The 20,315-nt window shown below is 39.5% G+C and overlaps 2 protein-coding genes across 3 annotated transcripts in view; one reads left to right on the top strand and one right to left on the bottom strand.

Annotated features, from left to right (window-relative positions):
* SMC6 (structural maintenance of chromosomes 6) overlaps positions 1-13,139 on the bottom strand; it is a 64,322-nt gene extending 51,183 nt beyond the window's left edge. The window contains exons 1-3 of the mRNA XM_037035443.1: positions 12,938-13,139; positions 4,913-5,040; positions 1,555-1,672 (exon numbers count right to left, since the gene is read on the bottom strand). Coding sequence (XP_036891338.1) covers positions 1,555-1,672; positions 4,913-5,035 — 241 coding nt within the window. The 5' untranslated portion in view covers positions 5,036-5,040; positions 12,938-13,139. The remainder of the gene's footprint in view (positions 1-1,554; positions 1,673-4,912; positions 5,041-12,937) is intronic.
* Positions 13,140-13,187: 48 nt separating this feature from the next.
* The window catches only part of GEN1 (GEN1 structure-specific endonuclease), a 30,164-nt gene continuing 23,036 nt past the window's right edge, over positions 13,188-20,315 (top strand). The window contains exons 1-4 of one of the 2 annotated variants that reach the window (XM_037035444.1): positions 13,188-13,657; positions 18,592-18,746; positions 18,856-19,181; positions 19,808-19,994. In XM_037035444.1, coding sequence (XP_036891339.1) covers positions 19,021-19,181; positions 19,808-19,994 — 348 coding nt within the window. In that variant the 5' untranslated portion in view covers positions 13,188-13,657; positions 18,592-18,746; positions 18,856-19,020. The remainder of the gene's footprint in view (positions 13,658-18,591; positions 18,747-18,855; positions 19,182-19,807; positions 19,995-20,315) is intronic. The other variant, XM_037035445.1, reaches the window with a different exon arrangement.

Here is a 20,315-nt window from a genome sequence, read left to right as displayed (position 1 = left end):
CCTATTAAATGAACAAACTATACATACATAATTAACTCATCTAATTTTTATTGCATTCCAACTACAATTTATTTTTCCCACAAATTCTTAGAAGTCAGAGACTATTTTTAAACAACTCTTGAACTTAAGTTCCATAGGGACAGGAATACTGTCTACTTTATTTAATGCTATGTCTCCAATGTCTGCCCATAACAGGTGCTCATGAATGTTTCATGTAATATTTGGATAATTATTACTAATGTGAATATTATTCATTTGTTAGCTCTTCGAAAGCATACTTCTTTTTTCCCAGCAATCATACCATTTACTAACTCCGCAATCAACCAATCCAATCGACCATGATCAGCCCATCAGCTTCCACAATCCAGTGCGAGTTAGCACCACAGGCTAATCCATTTGGTTTCTGGAATGCCTTTCAAGTCCCTCTTCTAACCTTCTCCCTTCCAAATGCACAGCTTCCACTACTTGTTTTCTTTCTTCTTAAGTTTTACTCATAAAATCAGTTTCAAAGTTCAAAATGAGAAAGGACCTAAATGCAGTATCCACTTGTCTTTCTTCACTTATTGTCCCACGCGACGCCCCCGCAGCACTGACCCCTCTGTCCATTTCTCCTCCTAAAGACCCCTTCCCCTTGGCGGAACACAGAGCAGGGAAAGCAAAGAGCTCACCAGACTGCGGGACTGCACGCACCTCGGTTCACGCCCTCAGGGTGTCACCAGCTGTAGCCTCTGGCTAGCCTCCTCTCCCTGTGTACTGGCTCGGTCAGGCTGCCAACTCCTCATGCCTGGCTGGTCTATCACAAAAGTTACCTTACCGGTCTTTCCAACTCCGCTGTCTTCCCCCTTCTAAACTATTCTCCACAATGTGGCCAGTTTCTTTTATAAATCTTGAACATGTCATCACTTCACTCAAAAATTTTAATTGCTTCCCCCTGACTTCTGAACAAAACTCCACAACCTTCATTATGGCATTCAAGATCCTCAGCAGCATCTCCTACGATATGACTCTCCATGTCAGTTTTTGTCTGTTCCTCATGTACGGTATGAGAAAGCCACAGAGTTGTTCACCTCTCTCCACTTCCATCTACTTCCACCCCTCCCAACCCTCGCTGATGAGCCGTCTTTGCCTGGAACATCTCCGTTTATTCATCCCCAATGAGACCTTGTACCAGCACAAATACCATCTCCTCTTGATGCTTTTGTTGGCAACGAGAGCGAGAATTACCTTCTTTCATGTTGGGACGCCCATGGCACTTTACTTACGACACAGGGCTTTACTGCAGACACAGGGCTGCTCAATTACCTCAATGCTAGTAAGGGTAGCTTGTCCACAGTTCTACGGTGTGGAATTATCTCTACTGCATAAATAATGAACCTAGAATTCATTTTCTTAACATATAGAATGGCAGCAAATGCTGAAAACATTCATGACCACATGTTACAGACCTAAAGCATAGATTTTCAGTACTAATCATCACCTATTTCAAAAAGTTCATGCATTCTAATCTCAACACAGTTTTCAGGGCCAAATGTGCAGGAAAGTGAAAGCACTTACTTCCATTGTTGCCGACTATAAAGTTGACATTAGAGCCAAATTTAAAGGGTCCAAGCATTGAATGACACATGAAGTTTCTCAGCTGAATACTCTCAATTATTCCAACTTCTGCTGCGGTCTATTAATAAAAAAACAACGTGAAAAGGCAATCAATCTGTCTAATTCACTCAAAATAATCACTGAAATGTCTGCTGGCAGGAGAGAGATCAGCAGTGTTACCAAAGGAAAAAATTACAGCAAGTGAATAAAGTTAACTTCACACAATGGGTAAAATGAAATTAAATGGAAAACTTTTATGAGTAACTACTCATCCTAAAGTTCTTAAAGAATCTAGTATTATCACAGATTTCTTAATACCATTAACTCTAACATTTTGAGTCAGGTAATTTTTGGTTGGAGTGGCTCTGCCACTTTGTATTCCCAGCAGCGATGCATGAATGACCCAGTTTCTCTGCACCCTTCTCAGCAGCTGGTGTTGCCACTGCTTCCCTCCTCCTCCCCGTTTGGCCATTCTAATGGGTGTGAAGTGAAGGCTCACGGTGGTCTTAATTTGTACGCACCGGTGACAAACACTGAACATCATGTCCTGTGCTTATCCGCCACCATATATCCTGCTCTTCAGTGAAATGTCTCTATGTGATCTGCCCATTCTCAAATTGAATTGCTTTTAACTGTTGATTTTTCAGAGTTCTTTATGTATAAAAGATACTGCAACTTTGTCAGATACGTGGTTTGTAAATATTTTCTCCTGGTCTATGGCTTGACTTTTCATCCTCGTAACAGGGTCTTTTAAAGAAAGAACATTTTTAATTTTCCTGAGGTCCGATTTATCATTTTTTTCCATAGTATGGTTTTTGGATTTGGTGTCAAGTCTAAGAGTTCTCTGCCTGCCTCTGGATCCCAAGAATCCATCTTATATTTGTTTGTAGAAGTTTTACAGTCTTACGTTTTACAGTTAAATCTGTTACCCAATTATGAGTTAATTTCCACAAAAGGTGTGAGACTTAGGTTGAAGTTCACTTTTTCACCTAAGTCTAAATGCTCTAGGACATTTATTAAAAAGGCTGTCTCTCCTCCACTGAATTGTCTTTAGTACCTTCATCAAAAATAAGTTTACCACGATTTGTGTGGGTCTGTTTTGGGATTCTCTCGTTTTGTACCATTGATCTGTATGTTTATGCTTACACCAATACGACACAGTCATGATTGCTGTAGGCATGTCACAAGTCTTGAAATAACATAGACTGATTCCTCCCACTTTATTTATCCTTTTCAAAATGGTTTTATCTGTATAGTTGCTTTGCCTTTTCATATAAATTATAGAATAAGCTTATCAATATCTATTAAAAAATCTTCCTACGATTTTGATAAGAAATTGCACTAAACCTATATTATCATTTTTAGGAAAAGCTGCTATCTCTTCTATGTTGAGTCTTCTGGTCCATGAATACAAGATGCCTCTCCATTTATTTAGGTCTTCTTTGATCCATTTCATCAGCACTGTGTAGTTTTCAGCATGTCAGATTTACTGTTAGATTTGGACCTAAGTATTTCATTTTTTTGAGCAACAATGAATGGTATTATGTTTTGAATTTCAATACCTCTATGTCTAAGGCTAGTATGTGAAAATTGACTTTTTAAAGAAAATATTTATCTTGTATACTACAACCCTGCTAAACACACTGATTACTTCCAGATTCCTTGAGATTTTCAATGCAGATAATCAAGTCATCTGCAAATCATGACAGTTTTATTTTTTTCCTTTCAAACCTTCACACCTGTTGTTTTCTTTTCTTCCTCAATACACTGGCTAGGTGTCCAAGCACTTTGCTGAATAAGAGTCACGATCAGACGCTGTTGCCTTGTTCCGGAGCTTAGGAAAAACCAGCTCAGCCTTTCACCACTGAGTATGATATTAGGTGGAGGTTTTTTTGTCCACGCTCCTTATTTTTATTTTATTTTATTTTTAATTCAACAACTTTTAATTTTTTTATTTAATTCTTGTTCAAGTACAGTTTTCTGTCTTATATTCCCAGCCCTGCCCCCTCCCATTCCCGCCCCCCCTTAGTTATTGTCCATGTGTTCTTTATACTGGTTCATGTGAGTCCTTCCCCTTTTCCCCTGTGATTCTCTCCCCTCTCCACGCTCTTTATCACATTGAGGAAGTTTCCTATGTTCCCACTTCCTGTGAATTTTAATCACAAGTAAGTACTGAATTTTGTCAACTTCTTTTTCTGCCTTGAGTGATACCATCATGTGATTTTTCTTCTTTAGCCTGTTAAAATGGTGAATTATACTGACTGATTTCCAGATAATGGACCAGGCATGTATGTCTAGAATAATCCACACTCCATCACAGTGTAGAATTTTTTAAAGATTTTATTTATTTACTTTTAGAGAGAGAGAAAGGGAGGGAGATATAGAGGAGAGAAACGTCAATGTGTGAGAGATATATCAATCAGTTGCCTCTCACACACCTCCCAATGGGGAAGAATTCCTTCTATATATTGCCGAATTCCATTTGCTAATATCATGTTAGGGATTTTTACGTCCATATCCACGAGTTATATTGGTCTGCAGTTTTCTTTTTTAGTACTGTTTGTCTGGTTTTGGTATCAAGATGATGAATTGTGGAGTGTTCCTTTCTCTTCTGATTTCTGGGAATGACTGTAGAATTCATATTAATTCGTCTTTAAATAGTTGGCACAATTGTCCAGTCAAAACAATTGAGCCTGAAAATTTCTTTACTAGGAGTTTTTAAACAGTAAATTAAATTTCATTAATTGTTACAGATTGATTCAAACTACCTATTTCATATTGGGTAAATTGTGGAAGTTTGTAGTTTTTCAGGAATTGCTCCACTCCACCTAAGTTGTGTGACTTCTGTGTATGAAGCTCTGAACAGTATTCCCTTATTCTTCTTCTGATGTTCGCAGGATCTGTGGTCTTAGCTACCATTTCCTGATATTGGCAGTTTGTATCTCCGTAAGCATATCATAAGGTCTCTTCATATAAACAACACCAATACTGTGAGTCAGATAGTAATACTTCTGTTGGAGGAGGGCAGTCTTGTGCATTGCAGGAAGGTATTTCCCACCGTGGCTGTATCATTTTACATTCCCTTTTTCAGTCTTATCAGAGGTTTGTCATTTTTTCATTGGTCTTTCCAAAGAACCAGTTCTCTGTACCACTGTTTTCTCTAGTAAGTTTTTCTAATTAACAAAATCTTTAGAATTAGGTTATTTACCTCAGCCTTTTAAAAGTCACATTGCTTTTCCTGATATTGAATTATCAGGAGTATGACATATAAACCAGACGTGAGAAACATGTGAATCAAAAACTGTGATTTTGTACCTACCAAAGTAGAGGAACCATTAGTGAAATCTTCGTCACCATCTCGAGCAAGATCCTCTATTTCTTCTAGTCTTGGTCTTTTGGCATTTTCAGGAGAGCAGAAATTATCCTCCTTTCTTTTGGCCATCAGAAAAGATATTAAAAGATATCTGAAAAGATATTAAAATATTATAGTAACAGTGAAGTAAATCAAGTACAGCATCTATATGATTGTTCCACATACAAACCAACAAAAAAAAACAGACAAAGCTTAAGTTTTAAGTACTATGTTCATTCATTTTTTACTTTGAACAGGTAAAAATCATTGTCTGCATGGAGAAAGAGGCCTGTGAGCTACAGAGTGCTGGTGGCCCCTAGAGGCAGGAAAGGCGAGGAGACACGTGGGGCCTCCACAAAGGAACACAGTCCATGGCTGACTCCATTCAGCTCAGCGAGACGTGCCTGGCTTCGAACCTACAGAGGCGTTACACAATAAATGCGTGCGTGTTGAAGTCATCTGCATGTGTTACACTAGCTGATTTTACTTCCATTATTCATGGCCGAGATTTTATTGATATGGGCCAACCTAATTTTAACTCCTGAACTCAAAAAAGGTAAAGATTTTGTGTGACTGTGGTTTCTAGTTTCCTAGATCTATGAGGGATGGCATAATGCTTTCTGAAATTATTCCAGAGCAATCATCTCCAACTTTCACAAGTTACAGAGCAACAGTCAATCAAATAAAACTTTTAATTTTAAATTATTTTCCCAAGGAAGTATATTTTTAAGTCATATTGCCTAGCACCAGATGCTTCCCTGAACAGTTTGCTAAAGAAGGTCCATTCTGATCAACTACTTTTTACCCAGAGATTAAAAATTAATATATATGAAGTTACACATTTTCTAAACTTATGAATACTACACCTCAAGTCAAAATTGACAGTCCATGATTGAAATTAATTGTTGTCACTATTGACTGCTTTCATGTTTATCTTTAAAATATACTTAAGACCTCAAAAGATAGATACCCAATAACTGTTTGCTGAATAGAGAAAAATCCTTGACACAGATAATCAAAGATTTCTAAGACACAAAAAAAGAATATGAGAATAGTTTTAGTCTCAATCCATTTCATCCCCTCAAGCACTACACCACAGCAACCCTGTTTACACCAGGAGCCTGGGCAGCATTTTCTCTTTCATGAATTTGGACTGAACGATTCTAGTCAGTCCTCCCTTGCAGAGATGATATGAACGCAGGTCAAGAAAGCCAGTCCTGAGTGTACGTGTGTTCTGGGGTAGGGGCGGTGTCACCCAGAAGTGGCAGGGCGGAGAGAGAGGACAGGGACTCGAAAATGTGGGAGAGAAAAGGAGGGCGAAGGGAAGACATTCACAGAGTGATTCTTTTTTTTTTTAAATCATTTTATTTTTTTACCACTGCTTTCCAAACTTATACCAACAGAACCAATTTCAGAAATATCAAATACGTGTACATATTTAGGAAGAACTATTTTGAAGAGCAATCTTTGTCAAGTCTTTTATTATAATAATTCATTAAGAGAAATGAGTAGTTTTCCCACCTTTTTAATGCTCTGAAATCACCTCTATAACATGACCTTTCAAGTGTTTTTTGAAAGCAAGAAAGAACTACTCTTAAAGCTAGTAGATAATGAAGACTGGTTAACTTCTTAAAATCACTCTAATTTCTATCTTGTATATTGATTTTTATAGGTTCACTTATCTTCCTAAATCAATTTTTCCATAATTTTATTTTCCCCCATATTGATCATATAAAGCCCCAAATTTACTACACAAAATCATCTTTTGTTTTATAAAATCTCCAACTGTAGTCATGACTCCTTTCATGCAAATTTTATTTCACAAAATTTTAAACATTTTCTTCAAAGACTAGTTCTTGGAGCTATCACATCTAGTTCTTTTTTAATACGAATATTTTTAACATTTGTCCATATCTTTGTACAACCAAAAACATAAGGAATATGCAGTGGGACTAGAATTCTCTCCTAGTGCAAGTTTATAAAAGTAAATGGAGATGGCCACTTCCATGAAGACAGAACAGGCATTATTTCCCCTCCATTTCTCCTAGGTAGTACAATGAAAAACCTTAAAAATTTCATATAAAGCAAGCATGAGAAGACTCTGAAAAACGAGGCAGACTGGCCAGGGGTGTCAGCACCCAAGGGATGACACCCGGGTGAGTTCCCTGGGTGTTTGATTTGCTTCAGATTTCCGAGAATCGGAGAAGACAGCAACTGGGGAAACCCCGACAGGTGCAGGTGCCGGGGAGGAAGGGGACGGGGCGGGGCTAGTGAAAGCTGTTCTCGCTAGCCAAAGAATCACGAAAAGGGCTGTCTAATAAGACACTTTCAGGGGAGAATTGTTCTACTCCAGCCAACTATCACTGAAAAAACTGTGCCCCCTTCTACCCTGCCCCCCAACATTAGCCAACTAGGTAACCTGGACCTCCACCCTGGCGAGGCTGTTAAGAGCCACCTCAACATTCCAACTGGGCTCATGTCAGCGAAGGCTACGTGGGCCAAGTAAGGAGCCATGATAATGGCTTAGTGGAGACCACCTAGACAGCTGAAACACCCACCCCCACCAAGCAGTAATAGGGCACTTCCTCCCAGTCCCCCTTACACAGTGCCAGAGGTGGCCTTTTACCACTGCCCAGAAAAGTACAGAGGCCACCCTACCGCAGTGTCCACGGTGACCACATGGGGAGCTGGAACTCCCACACTGGCTTGGCAGTCATGTGGCTAAGAAGAGCTCTGGTAAGCTCTAGATCAGAGTCTCTGTGTCCACAGCCCAACACCGTAGGGCTGTTCTCAAAGGCTGTGGTATCTCAAAGGGCACCATGGGATTCGAATAGCTTTTGTTTACATCAGTATTTACCATATTATAAATTGAAACTGTTAAACTTTTTAAACAACACACAAGTACACATTCTCTGATGTCATCAGAGCAATGACATCATCACATCTCATACCCTCTAAAAAACTCCACTGTACAGTCAAAAGTGAATGAAACTGACAAAGGGAAACGACATCTTACTATTATCATAAAAACTGGTTTCACCTTCTAGAGCCTGTGAAGAGTCTCGGAGATGCCTGGACCTCACCCTGCAAACTGCTGCTATTGGGGATACTGTAAGCGGGTCCAAGATGCAGAGCCATGCATTCTGAGGCATAGCCAGTAAACAAGAAATTTAAGAGCAGCAAAGAAGTTGACCACAGAATGACTTGCAGATTTGATATGCTAAGTGTAGTCCAAGGACCAGCAAGTAGCATCCACACCTCCTGGGAATGTGTTCTAGATAGCCAGAATCTCAGGCCCCACCCTAAACCAAGTGAATAAGAATCTTCATTCTAAGGAGATCTCAGATGGTTCCTACGTACATTAAAGTTTGAGAAGAACTGTTATAAACAACACTAAAGAACTTAGACTTTATCCTAGCCTGAAGGCAATGAAGAACCTGATTTATCATGACTAATTATGTATCATTCCAAAGGTATTATTAGGTAATATGCAAAGGACATTTAACCTAAACAAATGCCTTCAGAAACAATATTAGCATTACACAGCCACAATTACATAACAGTCAACATCTTCTTTTATGACAAATTTAATGTTTATTTTGAATCTCTTACACAACTCAAAACTTGAAAACCCAATATATTCTGCAAATAATTTACTAACAAGAATCAATGTGTATTGGTTTCAGCTTGTCACCAATTTAAATTCCCTAGAATACCGCCAAGCCATGTTCCCCCAATATTTCCTTCTCTCCCATCCATCCACTATTTCCCTTCTCAACTACTGAGTGGTAATTCATTCACTACAGAAAACCAAAGAAGAAACATTACTTCCTGGTTTTCACAACACTAAACGCCCCTTCAGACACTGTTTTAATTATTGCCTAATACATGATCTCAGTTAGCAGGCATTCAGATATCAGCTGACTGGTTTTAGTATTTCACCATTCATAGAAAACAGCAGTTTTTCAAGTAATATTGGAAATAGTCAAGAAATATTGGGTTTTCTTGGAAATATTTCAAACCACATGGTGGGGAGGGAAGTGCCCAAAGGTGAGTGTGATGAGCTTCTCACAATGAATGCGAGATTCTACACCACACGGAAGGAAGTGCACTACATGACGACAATGTTTTTTATTTGCTGTGTGCTTAGTCTGGGATTTGCAGTTTGCTATTAGGTTGCCACGGTAACTTGCACCTAACAGACACGGAAGGATCCTGCCTTTTAAAATAGCAATCACTTTGTAATTTAATGATAATGGATATAAGAGTCTTGAGAGTTAAATACAGATTAAACCAGTAAAACTGTTTCCAATAGGCTAAAGAGACATATAAACAGAGATATTTCGCTCCCCACAAAAATACTTTTAAATATTCTAGAATACACAAAATTGGAAGAGTTCCTCTGGGATTTTCAATATATCCACAAAGCTCTTCATAGTTTTTAATATTTATTTACAAGAAAAATACCACAATTAAGGAATGTACCATTTCCCCCTCACAGGAACCAACCACCATCAGAGCAGGAACAGTAACAAATGTGGAGTTCAATAAAAGATACGTTCAAGAACCAAGGGCTCATTACGGTAAGTATGTGCATAGGAAATTTGATAAAAATCAAATACATTTTAACAGGATTATAAATTTCTAGATTTTAAATTTTATTGTGAGCATCTAATAATTGATACCTCCATTTATCAAAGTTGGAACTCATAACAGGGAGAACAGACATAACAGAATTGGGATTCTCAAAAAACACTGGGTTATAGAAAGGCAAACTGCTGCTACTTTTAAATCTGTTGTGGGCTGTTTGCTTCATCCCCAATTCCACTCCTTCCAACTACCACAGACACATTCATTCTGCATTAAATAATCTTAATTTTGACCTACTCAATTAAAAAGGCATACTGAACTATACCATGAAATTATATGAAATGCAATAAATAATATATTTAAGTTAAAAAAATTCATAAGCTGGCCCTGGCTGGTGTAGCTCAGTGGATTGAGCATGGGCCTGTGAACCAGACAGTCGTGGTTCGATTCCCAGTCAGGGCACATTCCTGGGTTGCAGGCCAGTTCCCGGCAGGGGCCAGTTCCCAGCAGGGGATGCACAAGAAGCAACCATACACTGATGTTTCTCTTCCTCTCTCCTTCCCTTCCCCTCTAAAGATAAATAAATAAAATATTTTAAAAATTTCATAAGTTCACCTATCAAACAATTCCAGATCAGCAAAACTGGGCAATACCACAGAATTGCAGATAATATATTTAAACACTCAGATTTATGTTTTAAAAACATCCCTGTGGCCTCAATGTAGAGGAGAGATATAACAGAATATGGGAAAGAGTCCAGTCTCTAAAAGATAAGGGGCACTAAACAAAAAAGAAGCAACAGCAATATCAGAGATGACAGGAAGAGATAAAACCAAGAGCTTTAAAAGATTGGGTAATATGGGGGAGTAGAATTAACATTGTTGAATACACACTTAGCTTTTGAGAGAAATACTTGATGTACTTTCTTTAATCCTCAACACCCTTATCAATCGTCCTTACTTTACAAAAGAGGGTACTGAGGCTCAAGAGGACACTTGCCTAGGCTTATATAGCTATAATTTAGTAGAGCCCAGATCCAAACCCAGGTTTAGTAGAGCCCAAATCCAAACCCAAATCCAAACGCAGGGTCAAAACCCAAAGTCAGCCCTGGCTGGCGTGGCTCAGTGGATTGAGTGCTAGCTTGCCAATCAAACAGTCACTGGTTCTATTCCCGGTCAGGGCACATGCCTGGGTTGTGGGCCAGGTCCCCAGTAGGGGGGCGTGTGACAGGCAACAACACACTGAAGTTTCTCTCCCTCTATTCCTCCCTCCCCAACCCTCTAAAAATAAATAAATAAAATTCTTTAAAAACAAAAAACCAAAGTCAAACCTTCCGCCTGGCATCAACAACTGAGTTTACCTAACAGTGTAACTGTTTCTAGGCTGTGAAATTGGCTATTAATCTGTTCTTCCTGTCTATCTTTTGTTAATGTACAAAACTATAAAAACTATTCTATTCTAATGTGTCCACTCCAATGTTACTATGCTTTATACAGTTTTATTTTGTGTTTAATTTTCAAAAACAATTTTCACACTTAATGCTAAATGTCATTATAAGTAGACTGAGCAGGTTTGGCAGGGAGGGAGGATAAATAATAGTTTTTTTGTTTGAAAACACCAAGTTCGAAGTGCTCCTGGGATACTGAGATTGGAGATGCCAACAGGCAATTAAACATACTGTATCACAGAGTTGATTGGGGAGTGGATCGAAGAAAGCCACAGAAATTATCTTGAATTTGGCCATCAGCAAAAGTATGTTGAGTGAGAAAAGGATGTGTATGTCCTTAACTAGTGAATTAAAAATGCTAACATTAATTAGTGACTACACTTGAACCTCAGTCATCGGGACTTCTACGTACGTTCGTATGTAGAACTGCAGCAGTTAAACATGTGTTAAATAAATTGCATACTACAATGGTAAGTTTTGTTATGTATTAATTCCTGAAAGTAAGCCAAGTACAGCTTTGATTAACTTTTCAACTTTGGTCTAAAAGGGATAGTCAAGATTCAGGCAGGTTTTATATAAAATTCTACATCTAAGCACTCAGGACTTGGAGTGCTTAGGAGAATAAACCTTTGGAGAATAAAACCTTTGGAGAATAAAACCTGTTTTTCGCTGTAACAACTTTAATATCTCACTTACTTTTTGCCAGGCTTAGTAAATATCTTATAATACTTATAGATATATATGGAAATATAACTCTAACTATCTCTTTCATTCTATCCTCCCCCCAATATATTTCAGAATCTTGTGAGTTAGGTATTACGTTATTTTCTCCAATTACAGAAAAGGAACTGAAACTTAAAGAGGTGGTATCCATTTATCCAGGGTCACACAACACTGGTTCTGTCTTATTCAAAAATACGTCTTCAAACAATATGTCTAGTGATCACCAAACTTTTTAGTACTTACACCCATTCCAGAAAAGAAATTCTGAATACACATTTCAACATTAGTACTCTGTATATTTCATACAATAATAGAATGAGATAAAAGTAAATATAAGTACGGAGCTATCTTCAGGCCATTGCAAATGGTATTGAATATTTTTAAAGACTACACAGCAGCCTTCTAAGAGTGAGGGAGTTTGGACTTTACTTTGTTTTTGAATATACATTCCAGAATAGCTTGTCTTTAAAACACTCGCTTTTAATCTCCTAGTCATGAAATATACTCGAGTAATAAGCGCTTGCATAACTTGTCTTCAGAAATAGTTGCTCTTCCTAGGAATCATCACAAGCCCGATGGGTTCTACAGCCCTTTCTCTACCCTTGAGTCCCGTGTTCCGCAATTCTCAATTGGGATTCTGCTCCAGTTCACCGCCACAAGAAAACAGGAGAAAGGAAAGCTATCATAAAAGCTCCAAACATCAACTTAATTTCCCTAGATGATACACTTCGCATTTTCATGAAACTGGGATTCAACCACAAATTCAGTTTAAGTATTAGCTGCATACATCTCTTGAACAAACACACTTGAGTTGCTTCTGGTGAGGTGATCATCAGAGTCGTGGTAAGAGACCAATTCCCGATCGCAACCTCACCCCCTTACCCCTATACACCTTCAGCTACTTCTCAAAGCCAAAGGGCCTTTCGGGACCGGAAAAGGGTCCCACAGCTCGAGCCAGGACTTGCACCGCTCACCACCACGGCCGCCCGTAGCAGGGGCCCAGCGCAGATCCGCAAGTTTCCCGCGGCACAGGGGACCCGTACCGCCTGCAGAGAAGGCGCGAAGCTTTCCTTTGGGCAGCCCGCCCAGGCCCACGGGGACCACGCTGGACACCGCGGCAGCTCCGGTGACCCGGAGACTACCAGACACGTTGGGGGATGCCCCCTAAGGTGTCAGTGACAGGGGAATGGAACCGGAGCAAGGGAGAGCGAAGGCGCGCACCCTCTCCCTACCTCGAACAAGTCGAAGTCTCCCAGAGGAACCCGATCGGCAGGGCTGTCGCGGTGCAACAGGGAGCGAAGGCCACCTGGGGGGCGTCTCTGCCTCGGCTGGCCGCCGTTGGCCCGCCGGGAACCGCGCGCCTGCTGCGGGTGGAGGCAGGAGCCCGGTCGCCCCGGCGCCCACCCCGGGACGCTGCGCGCCTGCGCCCCGCCCCACCTCCCGCCGGGACTCCGCCCGCGCGTGCGCGGTCTGGAGTTTTCGCGCCACTATGGGCTAAAGGAGGGGCCGGAAGTGCCCCAGGGCGGGCGGGTGAAACTGGTTGGAGCTTGGGCCCGACCACCTCTGGACGCTGGGTGGTGTGTAGGGGGGTGCTGATTTGCCTAAGTGAAGGGGAAGATTACTCAGAGGCCCCGGCAACAGCTCTACGCATGCGTATAGCGGACCGGCTAGGAGCCTGCGGCCGGGTCGGGGTAGGGGACGGTCACTTCCCGGAAGAGGCGGAACTGTGTCTGGGAAGGCGCGGAATTTGAAGTGCTCCAGGAGCTTTCCGGGTCACGGTACTAATCCCGGTACGTCTTAGCTTGGGAAAGGAAAGAAGTTTCCCTTTCCTGATTTTCTTCTTGGGAGAATATTAAATTCAGAAGCTTGGAAGCAGCCATAGTAAGGATTCAGGCCAAACTAGTACGTGACGGAGGGACGTCTTCCAAAACCAAGGAGAAAGCGCGTTCTGGGTAAGTCCCTCGGAACCTTGGGGAGGCGGCACCGCCCCGGTCCTTCCACTGGGTCCTGAGAAATGTGGGGACGAGAAAAGACGGGGGACGAGCTCTGGGTTCAAAGTCATTGTCCGCGCCTCCCGCGTTATCACAGTGGGAAAGCCGCCCTGCCGTCCTGCATCCTCGCGGGCCTTGCGTTTTCACGCCCCTGCGCTGACCTCCGGGGTCAGTGACGGCAGCGACTCGTTGTCGTGGGCAGCTATGTGCTCTGCGGTCTCTGCCAAGGCCTCTGCGTCCTGAATGTCCTCCCCTCCCCTGGAGCACTCCGTAGGGCAACTCCCACGCCTGTTCTAGGCCCTGTGGGGTGAGCCTTCCCTGATCCCCGTAGGCAGAGTGGGTGTGTTTCTCTTTTTCGGTGTTAACATGACTTGAAAATAACTTCCATTATAGCAATTACCTTAAGGCATTATATGGTTGTTTGTATACAGTCTTTCTTCCCCGCGCGAGCTTGTGCTGTAAACCCCCTCAATAAATATCGGGACCAATAAAACTTAAGTGCCTTGACTTTGCTTCCAGAGCTCTTGTCTACCCAACCTTAAGCCACCTGCAGTGTCTTTGCTCAACTCTTCACGTGACATGCTGATCTAGACAAGTGCCGGTAATCTTTCTGTTTTCCTTTCCAGATGGAAAAAGCGGCATTTGCCGCTACCCGGGCCCACCCCCACATAAATTAATGTCAGATGTCTGGTAATGAAATTCCTTTCGATAAAGTCACCCTTTTCCCTCTAAAAACAATCAGATATATATTAGATCTTATAATGGCCCTTGCCTTGATACAGTAAGTATGACATGGTCTAAATTAAAAAACACTGCAACATCTGGCCCAAGGGGTTCTTGTTGGCCAACGAAGGGAAACGTTGGGAAGTGCCTGCTTAGATGTCACTTCTTTTAGGAAGCCTTCCTTGAAGCCCCAAAGTTGGTAAGGCCCCGCTTTTTTCATACACTCTTCTAGTTCACTCTCTCTACCTGTGTACCTGTACTCGTCCCATTGTTATAATTGTTTTTATCTCTAGTTTCATTTCCTCTACTAAGGTCCGTAAATGCAGGGCTTGATCTTTCATTATTGTATCTCCAGCATCTAAAAGAATTTCTGGTAAATAGTAGGCATTTAATAAATATTAATTGATAACATAATTAAGACTGGGTTATATTATGAAGCTAAATTCGTATGAAAATAAAACTGACGAATTTTAAAAATCCAGTATTAATTAGTAGAATTATGTGGGAAATCTCGTTCAGTACAGTTCTGTACTGAAGTAAGCTTTACAGCATTTGCCAGTCTTCATCTGAATGGGAGTAATGTAATTTAAAAGTATTTCCTGCATTACTGTTAAAATAAATTTTCTAATGTTTTTGCTTAAAACTGAGATAAAATTGCAAAACTGTTGGTTGAATGTATTTTTGCATAAGTCAAACCACTGACCTCTTTTTATGTTCTTTAAATTTGATTCATTAGTAGAATTAGCAGGGTTCTGTGCTCTTCTCACCTCATTCAGTTTTATAATTAACCAATAAAAGCTTATTAGCTTTTAAGGAAGTTTTAGGAGCATAAATTGATTTATGGACACCATATGGTTACATCAAAGGATTGCTTTTTGTTTTAACCTGAAGTGAGTTTTTAAGCCCTTTCTTTTAACTAGAAATTCATGTTCTTTCTACCAAATAATACCTGAAAGAGAGTGATTGGTATTTTGTTTTTTCAGTACCAAGCTTCCAAAATTGGTCATGAAATTCAAAGGATGTCAAAATCTTATAATCTTATAATTCATCTGGTTAACACCCCTCAATTTGGAGATCAGTTAAAAGTCTTCCTAAGGTTGTACACCTAGTCAGTGTTATTATCCAAGACCAAAATTCTAGGTTTCCTATCCCAAACCCAGTGCTCTTTTCACTAAACTAAATAAATTGAAGCCACTAATAGGTGCTAAAGCTATTTGTTATAGGTTATTCTGACTTTGTTGATTCATGTTAAGTAATCATGTGTCACACTATTTTTTAAGAATTGTGGATGTTATAAAATTCCTTATATGTAATATGCATTGATTGGGTGATCAGACTGACATCCATAAAATTGTTACATTATGAGTAGAAGCTAACCAAATCTAATACTACAAAAATTTCAAAGTTAATCCCATTAAATCATATGCATGGCAAAATTATACATACTTTTGGGTGAGTTTTTATGTGTGATATTTTTAAATTTATTAATGAGCTATTTTCAGGTAACCTCATCAGGTTGATCATGACCTCATGCAAGAACCATCTCTTCTATCTTTGTGGTTGTACTTCAGTACTTACAAGCTGTGGCATTCTGTCTCTTTCTGGAACTTTACATGCTTTTCTTGCTACTTAATGTTACTTCAGAGGCTGGTGCAAAGAAAGTGACAAAGAATAAAACAATAGAGCATGAAAGTAAACATTTTGTACTAGCTGCCTTAAAATATGTTACAGTTTATTTAAAAAATATATGTGTATATATATGTGTGTATATATATATGTACACACACACATATACACATACATGTATATTTCAGCCCTGGCTGGTGTGACTCTGGATTGAGCCGGGCCAGTGAACCAAAGGATTCTCGTTCTATTCCCAGTCAGGGCACATGCCTGGGTTGTGGGCCAGGCCGCTAGTGGGGGGCCCATGAGGGGCAACCACTTGTTGATATTTCTCTCCCTCTCATTCTCCTTCCCTTTCCCTCTCTCTAAAAGTAAACAAAATCTTTAAGTATATACTTTCACATGGTTTTATCCTTTTGAGGATATCCTTTTATCCATAGTTTTCAGAACTTTTGAGGTGTTCTTTTGATAATATTCTGCTTTTATGAATGATTTTCATAAGGAACATAAGCAGTTTTCAAAAGGAAATGGACAACTTAGGTTGCAGAGCTACTGAACTGAAGATAATCTAAAACAATATTTTGAAAGATTGTTCTAGATTACATCAGAGTATTCGTTCTAAATTACATGTAGAGCACATGTAATTTTACATTAATCCTTTTTTTTTTTTTTTGCATTTTGCCATTGTTTATGAGGTAGCACTATATTTGGAGAAGTAAATTAACTCATGACAGACGTTATGTCACCTTTAAGGAAATTCACTACCCATTGCCAGAGAAATGGTGTTTTTAATGTTTTAGGTTATTGAGCAGTATCACACTGGCTTCCACGGAACAATGATTGTGTGGGATGGAGGGCAGTAAAAAGTAGAAGCAGGGGCCAGTGGGCATCCTAGTCTAGTTATATACAGACAACACTAGGGAAGTGTCATTAGAAATGGGGATTTAGTATAGATTTTGGAGGTAGAGAACTAAAAATGGCTAGGTTTTTGGCCTAAGCACTTGGGTATTTTCGGAAAGACTAGGGGTAGAACAGCTTTGAAGAGGTATTGGGATCAAGAGTTAGATGCATATTATGCATTCATGTGAAGAAAAAGGAGGGATTGAATGTTCTAGTTCACAGCTGAGAGGAGTTATGAGATGATGTGGGATAAGTTTTATTACGGATAGTGGAGAACAGTTCCTTCATTGTAGAGTCTTCAAAGGGGACTTGTCAATAGTTTGCCTCTGACTCTACAAATACTCTTCCTACAAGTCTTTCTGCTCACTTTCCAATTCCCACATTTACCCCTGTCCTTTCAATGTTGTTGCTTGGCATAGTTCCAATCCATTATTTTTTGTTAAAAGTTGTGAAGGCTATAAAAATTCTTGCAGTAATTCATGAAGACCTAGTAGAAATTCATTAACGGCAAGTTACTAAGAGAAAAAAGTATTCACTGGGGCATGTCATAGAGAGAGATTGGCTTCTGTAAAATGTCCTCTTGATTCCCATCATTTAGAGGAAAAAAGGGGGTTAAGTATTTCACAATAGCAGCGATTCTTCCATGCTTATGAAGAAACAGCAGAGCATTACCACTTTACAGGAGTGTGCTTGGGGAGCACAGAAGAGACTGGATCCCAACCTGGGATACAACTTGCAACGGAAGTTTGTGTCCCAGCTGGGAGTCAAACCTGCAGCCTTTTTTGGTGTGCATGATGACACTCCCTCCAACCGAGTCACTGGGCTGGGGCTGAACTTTTGTAATTTGAAAAGTAACACATGCATATGGTTATTTAAAATAATAAAAAACCACAAAGGAATGTATTTTGAAGAGTAATTTTCATCCTTCATATTTTTGGAATGAAGTAAGGTCATTATTCGGAGGATGATAAGCTGGATTATATTTGCATAGTTAGACTGAATCTGCAAATGCTGAATAATATTTTTATCAAATAACATAGGAAAAGAAAAACATGTAGAGGTGTTTACTAAGGAGAAACTGGCCTCTAGAATACCCCAAAGAGGCTACAGTAGCGGAGCTTAAACCAGTTTTGATTTTCAGATATCACATATACAGGAAATAGTGTAACGTTAGTTTTCTTTGGATAGTGGAACCATTGGTAGTTAACAAAATTTTTTTCTTTTAAAAGATTTTTTTTTCTGCAGTGAATATGTGGGACTTTGTAAATAAGCCAGTCAATGCTCTTTTTAAAAAGATAGTTCCGTATTCCTCCAACTCTGCATTTTCTGCTCTCATCAAAGTTTTCCTTCAGTAACCTCTTGTTTTTTCCTTTGATTTGTTTGCTTGTTTGTATGTGTCCTTACCTTTGTTTTTTCTGTTTTTCCTGTTTTTACCTGATCATGTTAGAAGCTGTTCCTGTTCCCTCTCTAGGTATAGAAATCAAGGAATAGAGAAGGTAAATATGGTTTACAGCATCCATGTTTTTCTAACCATCTTGCATTTATTAGCTAGAACAAAGGCAATTATCACCATTTTCTTGGTAATTTTTCTTTTATTTGTTAAATGTCATGCAATACTCAGGTAACCATGTGAAAAATTTCATTCTCAGTCACTGCTGAAGAGGATGTAGAAAAGAAGAGGAAAGAGTCGGCAGCCATACCAGCCTGAACGCTTCTGATCTCGTCTGAAAAGAGGAAAGAATGAAGAGGAGCAAGGGGCCATTGACATTTGAGTTACATTAAATTTAAAGATAACTGTTTTTCAGTACTGTAGAGAAATGCGTATTTGATGACACACAAATAACTTTTAATTTGTTAGTTCCATCCACATTTTGTAGCCAGTGAGTCGTTTACCACCATTTTTCATGTTTTAGGTGTTCTTGGTTCATTCCAAAAAGCTGACTAATGAAAGAATAAGGAGAATTCTCTTTATGAATTATTCTTGACTAGCTTGTAATATATGTTTGAATTCCTGTTCTGAGCTTCTGTGTCCTTTGCAAATTTTTGAAAAGTGTGTCAAGTAACTACACAGAACGAGAATGGGAGTGAATGACTTGTGGCAAATTTTGGAGCCTGTTAAGCAGCATATTCACTTGAATAGTCTTGGTGGGAAAACCATTGCAGTTGATCTGAGTCTCTGGGTATGTGAAGCACAGACAGTCAAAAAAATGACTGGAATCGTCTCAAAGCCCCACCTCAGGTATAGTAAAAGTTCTTAGAATATAAGTGTCTGATTGCACAAGCAGTTGATGTCTTGGTTTGGACATTTTAAAATTATTAATGTGTCTAGATTTGCCGTCTATATTTGATGACTCACAAATTTGTACCTCGAACCTTCCGAGCTCCAGACTAACCTACCTAACTGCCTATTTATCATATCCACTTGGAGGTTTTGGAGACTGAAATTTGGTAGCCATCCTCTCCCTGTTTTACCTCGCCCCATGTCCACCCTGTCAGGAAGTCTTGCCAGTTCTCCTTCCAAAATACACTTTTCGTAAACTTCTCTCAATGTGCAGAGGTACCACCTCTGTGTATGCCAATGTCATCTCTTACCTGTACTGCTAAAATGACAACTGGCTTTCCTCCTTCAGCTCTTAGCCTCCTCCTCCAAACTGTTTTCCACACAGCAAATAAAATTATCATAAATCTCCCTTGCTTAAAAACGTTTAGTAGTTTCTCAGCCCAGTGAAAATAAAATCATGTGGCTAAAATACAACATGTAACCTTTTAGGTACTGGTCTAATATTCTTGCTATTAATGTCATATAGCTGTGCTGACTTTTGCTATCAATATATGATTAATATGTTTCTAATTTTTATATTTCAGGAACTTATTTTTTCGTATCTCACATTTAACACTAATGGATGTAAAGTTGGTATTTGTTATGGAAGGGGAACCCCCCAAACTGAAAACTGATGTCATGAACAAGAGGAACCAGATTCGATATGGGCATTCTGGAAAAGCCTGGTCTCAGAGAACAGGGAGATCACATTTTAAATCAGTGTTGAGAGAGGTGAGCAGTTGGCTCTGATTTAGCATTCTGATTTGATCTGGAGAGAACATTTTACTTTAGTAAAGATTATTATATAGCTCTCTTTAATACTCACTAGCCTTATTGTATATAGAAGGCCAGTAGGGATGGAGAGGAGAGTTTATATTTTGAAATGAAACTAACCCAATTTCAAGTCCGTGGTTCTGGCATCTTGAAACTCTAAGGTGTTCTGCAAGATTTTTAATTTATATCTGCCTCATTTCCTATTTGGTGCAATGAGGATAATAATACTTTGCAGGGATGTAGTGAGAATTAGAGAAAATGTCTAAATGATATCTAAAG

This window comes from Sturnira hondurensis, unplaced genomic scaffold (genome assembly GCF_014824575.4).
Source record: "Sturnira hondurensis isolate 20B ecotype Veracruz unplaced genomic scaffold, ASM1482457v3 Scaffold0022319, whole genome shotgun sequence".
Classification (NCBI taxonomy): Eukaryota; Metazoa; Chordata; class Mammalia; order Chiroptera; family Phyllostomidae; genus Sturnira; species Sturnira hondurensis.
This window is presented reverse-complemented; position numbering and strand designations above follow the sequence as displayed.